Raw genomic sequence first — 9,220 nt, 5'->3', positions numbered from 1 at the left:
ACAACCTATCTTATGTCTGTGGGTAATTGATAAGTGCATGGTAAATGCTCACGGACGTTAGGTGATGTTGGAGCCGATGGCCGTCCTCTATGTTTTTAATACGGCAGATGGTCTTTCGGTTATAATGTGTATGTATCTCTCTCATGGATTACTTATAACCGGGTCCGTCCATTTGGTGGAATACCAAGTTGCATGTGGATTTGCTATGCCACATAAGCCTTCGACCTCATTGCACTCACATATTGTATATATACCTTAGGTTTACATATAGCACTTAATGAGACTTCAAAGGAAAATGGTAAAATAAGTTCCTAAGAACAATAAACTTATAAAATTAATTGAGGTATAAACTACATATTAACATGCACCAACAATTAAAATTATCACTTAATCAGCCATATTATGTAAATTATAAAGTAAAATCAAATCAATGTTAAATATAAATACCCTTGTTATCTTCCTTCATTCAGTGACTGATCAATAAAGAAAAAATGGATAGGCTCAACAACACCAATCAGCCACTTAAAACACAACATACAACATATCATTCACGAGCGCGTAATGTAGAACGTGGAGCAACACTGACCGGAAGCTTCGATGGATGACAAACACTAAATGAAACACCCCATGAAGTAAATCATTTATAATATTAATACACCAAGAACACAGAGGAAACAGTCGACGAACTGGTCAAGAAAAAACCACAGAAAAGCTGAATCTGGAACTAAGCAAGAACACAGCAGAAACGGCGTGGAGAACAACTGAGATACAAACATGAGAACACAGAGAACGACACTAGAAATATCGGGTTGGGGTCAGTAATAAACCAATTTATAAACACACAGGCGAGGGTGCGGAGCAAAAATAAACATTAGGTTCAGAGAACTCAAGTCAGGAGAATCAACTTGAGAGTGGATTAAAAATCACTGAGCAAATACTAAACGCATGGAAAACACTTGAGAGTAATCAGGGAGAACGACAAGTAAAAGCTTGACGTGAGTGAGAAAACACTGAAAGTAAATATTATAAGTCTTAATAAGCCTGTTGAGTAACACTATGAGAAATCACATTAATATTCGTGGGAAATAATCACTGAGAAGCTGGAGAAACACTGGCGCCGCGTAGGCGACCATGGAGAGACACAGAGACTGAAGCAGAGGCAAGGAACGGACACGGAACCTGAGACGTGGGGCCTGAGAACACTGGACACTGAGGACATTTTTGACACTTATCTTAGATTAGACATGTGGCCAGAATAGTCGAGTTAGGTTGTTATAGTGGAGGTGGTGCTATGAAAAGATCAAAGGAGTTATATTGAAGTGAAGTGTAGGAAGAATCAACAAACTCCATATCCCACAATATTAAGCATCAAACAGATTGAGACCTATATACTTACCCGTCCATTAAGTGACAAATATCATCTTTGCATAAATGTAGGGGGGTTGGTCTGAATGGCTTCTGGAGTGGTAAACAGCTTACTTTTGCCAAATATCGAGTTCTCAAATATCAGACGCAGGAGTATGTATTATGCAGGCCACAGGCTGATATAGCTTGGTTTAATGGGGAGTTTTGCGGGATGCCACAGGATAGAAATGTTTCCAAAGAAAGAATCTTGGTTGATCTGTATATTATCTCCTCTTCCGGTTTTGGTATTGTGGATTGTTTTAGGAAGATTAGGATGCCTAGGAGATGGAAGGTTGGTCTTGGCAACAGCATACAGTGGCTATACGCCTCGTATCAGGGGCATCATGGCCTCAACACCAAAGGCCTCAGCTGCAGGCGTGCTATGGTGGAGATACTTCAGCATGGAGCGGCTGAAAGACAAATCAACATGAGACACTGGAGCGGGCTTGGATGTCAGGTGAGTAGCCACACCGCACATTGAGCAGAACTAAGAAGATGATCAAGCAAGCGTTGAAATTTACATCATGAAATATTATATATGTGTTCGGTTGTATAGTTTTGTTGATTAGTATATAGAGCTTGTCCAGAATTCAGGTAAAGGTTGAAAGATTTCAAAAAGAAAAATAAGAAAACCCTTGATAAGCATACAAAAATTCGTTAATGTAGGTTGAATTGAATGGTGTGTGTTTCCATGGATGAATTGTTACGAGGCCAGCATCTGATGTAAAAGGCGACCAGCCCGAGAACTCACACACCTCAGGCGCTTGTAGTAATTATCTATTGACGTGATTCATATTACTTATATTTGCACCTTGAGGCACCTGGACAGTACAGGTACTAGAACGCCGGGGTGTGCCGTGTTGCCGGTGTGTGTTTGATCGAGTGTTGACGGCGAATGAACTGACCAAGAAGGGAAGGCGGAGCGAAGTCAAGGTAAAAACGGTGAGCTACCCTTCAATTAGTCATTATTAATCAGAGATATTAGAAGTCGCCCTAGACATTGTATTACTACATAGGACGTAATTTTATACTTCAGGTTAATTAAGGGTCAATAATTACATATTGAATTTTCAGATATAACATCATACCAGCTTTACATCTATCCAAGATAATACAGATTCACAGATCAATTGTTAAGTTCAGTATCACAAAATCAGCTAGACCTTTTAATTTTTTCACTAAAAAAATACAGAGATTTAACTGAACACCTAAACTCTTTCAGGTCCTTCAGTAATATCAAAACAAATTGCTTTTTCCAATAGGATAATTAAGCAAAATACAAGGCGAGAGGAAGAGGTATTTTTTAAGTATTAAGCTCAGTAAGGTTAGTTCCAGTAGCTTCTGGTAGGACTGCCCAAAGGACCTAAAGTTGTATCCCAGTGGTAGGATCAACTCGAATAATTTTTTTCAGTAAAACTAATCCGGTAATTTTACGATTAACACACACTACACTCATGGAATGGTTAACAGCTATTGGTGTGAGAACCACAATAACAGTGTGATCCATCGTTGTTTCAGTAATCTAAATCAGTAACTTTGAAATTCAGTATTATCAGTCGAAAAAGATGGTGAAATACATATCATGTGGTAGTGTAGGTTTCAGTGTTCATCATTGAACTTCGATCGGGCCTGGATCTAGAATTATTAGTAAAATCAAAGTGGTAAAAGAATATAAAAAGTCATATCCTGTAGATGGCATATTCTAGCCTCAAACAAAGAAAGTGCGGGCGGACAGTCCTCACCGGGGCGGAGCGCGTCTGGAACTACACAGAAGTGGTTAGGCCTGCCCAGCAAGACAGAGTAGGAACTCTTGCGTGGATCAACCCTTGGCACAAGAAGTCATCGGATCTAGTGCAGCCTGGACAAGGTACATACTACAGAGACTTTAAAAAACAGTCCAAACAGTTTAAATCAACGCCCTACGCTCATACAACTGACATTATCATGCGTCCCCATACACATTCATCTACTCCTTCATCGCTCGTCTGTGCATGTTCTCCAACACTTCTAAATTCTCCATGCACTTTCATCCCACCACACCACAAAACAAATGATTATTTCTTCGTCACATTGTACGTTCAAGCACTCAGATCAGACATACACTCAAAAACAATGTTTATTCTTAGAAAAATCACACCGTAAGCCCGTTATCCTCACCCGAGTGCTCCAGCAACCGCCCTCACGAGCCAGACAAAAAACCAAAAACTAATAGACCCTTGCTTAAGAGCCTTGCTTCCGTTCATGTAACGTTGCTGAGAGGCAAGCACCACCATGTTCCGTAAACAAACCTGCACATCACAAAAGAACCCAAAGGTCCTAAGGACAAACAAAAACAACAAAAAAACACAATCATGGGGAAGGAAATAAAAAGAGGTTTTGTTTCACACAACACCTCCGTAAAAATAACATTAACTTCTATTTTGTCAATATTAAACTAGAGACACCATCCCAGGATAACTAAAACAAACCAACGACTTGCCAATATCCACCACGCTCCAGCGCGTCAACAAGGACCTCCCGTAGGTTATTAAAAACGTAACACAAAACGAAAAGCAAACCCACAACCACATCAATTACTGTATGATTATACTTTAATAATGGTGCCAATCAATGTGTCTAAATAACATGTCAATCTCAGTCCTTTTTCCTTCACTAACAGCACAATCCACAAGAATTCTAGGGTTATTGGTGTGCTCTATCAAAGAGCCAAGGCGAACTCAGTGACACTTCTTTTCTCAAATAGAGCCACGGTCTACCCGACCGGGAACTCCTTAATGAACGTATTACAGAGTACACACGTACAAGGACCGCCAGGTTAGCTAAAAACAACAGCACCCTGGCACCCCCAGCCGAACAGTACCACGCAGTGAAGAGAGCAGAGAGAGAGAGAGACACGAGAGACCGACCAGAGAGATCACAGGAGAACACGAAGAGAAGCGCACAGGGGACCCACGCACAGAGAAGAAACAGAAGAAGAGAAGAGAGGAAGACAGAGAGGTACAAGGACAGAGAGAAGAAAGGAGAGAAGAACAGAGAAGAAGAGGAGGAGAGACAGCGAGACAGAGAGAGATGACCGAGGACAGAGAGAGATGACAGAAGAGAAGAGACAGGAGAGAGAAAGAGAGAGACCATGAAGTAAGAACAGAAGAGACTAAGATTAAGAGAGGAGGAGAGAGAGAACAGGAAAGAATGAAAGAAAGAAAGATGCAAAGAACGAAAAAGAGAAAGGAAGGAAGAACGCAGGAGCGACGAAGGAGAGACACGAAAGGAGACGAGAAAGAACCAACGGCTAAAAAGAAGAACGAGACAGAAGGGAAATGTAGACACCCCCACCCGCAACAGCAGGCAGGTAACCTACCAACACCAAAACAACCCGCAGCGCCGCCGCTACAAGGACCCCAGAAACTAAAACAACACACCCCACCGCTACAAGGACCCCAGTACTAAAACAAAACACCCCCACCGCTACAAGGGAACCACCAGGTAATAAACAAACACACCCCCCAACCGCCTACAAACCCCAGGTAACTAAAACAAACACACCCCCACCGCTACAAGGACCCCAGTAACTAAAACGAAACACACCCCCACCGCTACAAGACCCAGGAACTAAAGCAACCACACACCCCCGACCGCCTACAAGGACCCCAGGTAGACTTAAAACAAAACACCCCCACCGTACATAGACCCCAGGTAACTAAAACAACACACCCCCACCGCTACATAGGACCAGGAACTAAACAAACACACCCCCACCCTAACAAGGACCCCAGTAACTAAAACAAACACACCCCCACCGCTACAAGGACCCCCAGGTAACTAAAACAAACACACCCCACCCGCTACCAAGGCCCCACGTACTAAAACCACACACACCCACCGCTACACAGCCGCACCCAGGAGACTAAAACAAACACCACGCCCACCCGTACAAAGGACCCAGGTAACTAAAACAAACACACCTGTCCTAGGCCTGGGCGATTGTCTTGACTAGTGACGTGTGTCCTCCGCACGCCCCATCTCACGCTGACCTCACCGTCAGCTCTCCGCCTCGCCGTGCCAACGGAGGAGCTGTGATGAACGTCTGGTTCTCGGACAACGACCAGCGTCCGTGGGAACCGTGAACACTTGCCGAGCTCGACACCGGCCGACACCGGCGCCCGGCCACGCGCAGCCAATCAGCCAGAGACGCCTCGTTGAGCCCACTAGGGAGGACAGGAGGAAGGAGGCACACCCGCCCCCGCAGGGTAGCACACAGCACTCCACCACACCTGTTCCACAGGAAGGCCCACAGGAAGAGCGAACAGGAGAGAACCAGAGATCCTCGCCCTCTCCTCTGCCGCAGAGGGTCAGACCCCGGTGCAGACCCCGGCCTCCCCAGGCCGCCCTCAGGGAGAGCGCCTGGCTGAGCTGCAGAAGGAAAGGAGGGAGGCTCATAAAGAGGAGGCCTTCTCCGTCAATCACGCACAGCGACCCTCTGGACCCCACCCACGAGGAAGGTTTGTTGTTGTTGTTTATTAATGAAAAGGAAGGTAAACATGTTGTTTCTATTAATGGATAAAGGAAAGGTAAACATTTGTTTGTGTTGTTCATCAGGTAAGTCAGATGTGTTGTCATGGCATCACTTCCTTGCCAGCAGGAGAGACAGACAGGCTCCACTTCAGCCTTCCACTGTCCCGTGAACACACAGTGATACACTGGGACTCACCTGGTAAGGTAAGAGTCAGTAAGGCAGCGTGGGAGGAACCTTGTTGTTATTTTTTTCTAAAGATGGAAACCGTTTCCGTGCAGGTGTTTTACAGCGACGACAAACCCCCGGGGACCACCTGTCCAGGTGAGCCAGATGAGGAACGCGACCTCAACCGTCATGACTGGACGTTCAGAGTGGACCTGAGGACCAGGTGTAACTCGTACAGCTTGATGCCGCTCTCCGGTGGCGACCCGAGAAGGGGACGCAGGCAGGAACGAGGGGTTTCGGACTCTGCCAAATAGAGGAGGTTCCTGCCAACCCCGGCACATATCCCAAATCCCCTTCAGGGGGAAGAGCCTGGGCCCAGATGAACGGAGGAACCAAGGAGAAGTGCTGAACAAACTGGTCCAACAGTTCAGACGGGAGAGATTCATCTGCGACCTGGCTTCGACAGCGAGTCTCTGGCCAGGTGGACACACTCACCCCTGTACATATATATATATTATATAATATATATGTATATATACATAAAGGTATAGCTCACCTGTACGTTATAATACCATATATATAAATATAAAGATATATCATATTAATATTAATAATAAATGTATAAATACATCGCTGTCAGGTATGGTAGGAGGAGCAAAAGCCAAAAAGGGGCCGTGGTGGGAAGAGGGAGGTGGAGTCAGACACTGCGTCCTGCCCCTTATTGACTGTGTAAGAAGATGACTCTGCGTACGTCAGGAGGTAGGAGGAGGGGAGGCCGCGGGCTTCAGAGGCGTCCAGGTGTCCAGGGAGATGACGGGCAGTTTTCGTAGGTGAGTCGATCTTTGTTGGTTCCTAAATATCAAACCCGTGTTTCTCTTCAGGTGGTCAAAAGTCAGTCACAGCACTCAGACTGTCCGATGGTCGTCCCCGTGTTTCGTCAGCCAGAAGCCCTCCCACCAGCGCCCCTGAGTTCCAATCAGGAATGCAGCAGAGAGGACTCCTGATGTGCTAACATGGCGGATCCCTGCCACACGTCATACTCAAAAATCATGCACGCCTCTTGAGCCTCAGCACCCTCTGTGCTGACCTGCTCTGCTCCCCCTCTGGCCCGCCTCCACGGCAACACCTCACCAAGACGCTGCAGAAGAAGAGACGTCCGCTGGACCTGCAGGGGTTAAAGGCAACCAACAAACAACTTCCTGTGAGGTTCTACCGGACCCAGCAGCAACCGCTCCTCTAAACCCCCCAAAGCTTCCTGTGGCGCCGGGGACGCCCCCTCCAGCCCGCCCGCCGCCCTGCGTCCGCGTCCAACCTGCTTTCGAAGTCTGAGTCCAGACCTGAACACAGAACAGACGCTGGGGGGAGGGGCCCCAGCAGAGTCCTCCAGGGTCAAAGGTCCAGAGGCATCAGACGCCACCTCTTCACCGAACAGTTTCCCTCCTGAACAACACTCAGAGAGTCCAATCAGGGGGGCGGGCAGGACAACTCAAGCCCCCCCCCCATACACCTAACGCGGGGTCCGGGGAGGGGAGAGTAGGCGGAAAGGACACCTGGCCCTCCTCATCCTCCACCAGGAGGACCAGGGCTCAGCGCCAACGCCCACCAGCCCAAGGAGAGAAGCCTGCGTCGGGCGGACCCGCAGGAAAGTCCCGGCTCCACCAGGCTCGCCTCAGCCCTGCCCTCACCCCGCCGGGGGAGGACACGGAGAGGGCGGCTCGCGACAGGAGTCGAAGGTTAAGAGGATACCCCGTCAGGTAAGCAGCCTCATTTATAAATTCTTCAGAAATAAAAGTGTGCCTTCACATTGTCAGGAGAAGAAGTCAGGACGTTCAAATTGATCGTTCTTTTCTCTCTTCCTCTCTCTTGCTCTCTTCCTGTCTGTCTCTCTGTCTCTCTCTCTCTGTCTCTCTCTCTCTCTCTCTCTCCTCTCTCTCTCCTCCGATCTCTCTCCTCTCTCGTCTCTCTCTCTACTCTGTCTCATGTCTCTCTGTCTCCTCTCTCATCTCCTGTCTCTCCTAATCTCTCTGGTCTCTCCTCTCTGTTCGTTCTGTCTCTCTCCTCTGTCCTATGTCTCTCTGCCTCTCTCTCTCTGTCTCTCCGTCTCTCGTTCTGTCTTTGTCTCTCCTCTCTCTTCTGTCTCTCTCTCTCGGCTGTCTCTCTCTCTGTCTCTGTCTCTCTCTGTCTCATCTCCCTCTCGTCTCTCTCATGGTGGACGTGTTGGGTTCTGTAAGATGTTATAAGGAGTTCGGTCTAGACATGCTCTATTGTGAAAGTGTCCTGAGATAAATTCTGTTATGAATTGGCTAGACAAATAAAAACTGGATTGAATTATTGAACATTGATCACATTATTAATATATCAATAATAGATGAGGTGGGGTTTCAGTGTCGTTTAATGTAAACGAGGGCTGCTGGTACTTTATATGGAATCTGTTGATGTCAAATATTAGAATAAAATGTTATTTTACATTTTGTGTGAAACAGCAAAACTTTTTTATTTCGCCTTCATGATTCTTAGTTTGTTTTCAGACATTGTCATTTTGTTTTTATTTACAAACATCATTCAAATAAAAGCAATCATTAAAATATTTATTTTGTGCTGCAGCATAAATAAATTAATTGTTTTTTAAACTTTTGATTTTTTAATACATAAAGAAAATAAACATTTGTTTTTAAATGTTATAAATCATGAGAATTAAATTTAAACATGCACACGAATGAAAGTGAAATAATGTTATTATAATGTTGGCAGCTGTATGTTTCCATAACACACCTGTCTGCCAGGTGAAGCAGCCTCTGGTACCTTTTGTTCAGGTGCTGTTTGTTGTCAATATCTTTTTATATCTTTACACTTTGTTTATCTAATTATGGATGAGTTCATGTTGAATAAACAACTTTTATAACCTGATCTTCAGCGTGTCACTGTTTGTTCTCACAGCATCCACCAGGTGGTGTATCGAGTCCCCCACCTGGTCTGCAGCCTCCAGAAGCTCCGCCCTCTTCCTCTCACCTGAAACTAAATTAAAAGCATTGTACGGAGGCAGTTTGGTGTCAGAATTTATTTTTGGAGTCGTGTGGACTTCAGGTTTAAACGTGAGAAGTGTATGTGTATTCATGTAACCATAGTAACCGTCATGTA

General features: G+C 45.6%; 1 protein-coding gene across 1 annotated transcript in view; it reads right to left on the bottom strand.

The window, feature by feature from the left end:
- Window positions 1-8,978: 8,978 nt before the first annotated feature.
- dytn (dystrotelin) overlaps window positions 8,979-9,220 on the bottom strand; it is a gene marked incomplete at its 5' end in the record, with an annotated part of 2,425 nt that continues 2,183 nt past the window's right edge. The window contains 1 exon segment of the mRNA XM_035677413.1: window positions 8,979-9,097. Within this exon segment, the coding sequence (XP_035533306.1) occupies window positions 8,979-9,097 (119 nt within the window).

Source organism: Morone saxatilis, unplaced genomic scaffold (assembly GCF_004916995.1).
Source record: "Morone saxatilis isolate NCDOM2014 unplaced genomic scaffold, NCSU_SB_2.0 Contig6, whole genome shotgun sequence".
Taxonomy (NCBI): Eukaryota; Metazoa; Chordata; class Actinopteri; family Moronidae; genus Morone; species Morone saxatilis.
This window is presented reverse-complemented; position numbering and strand designations above follow the sequence as displayed.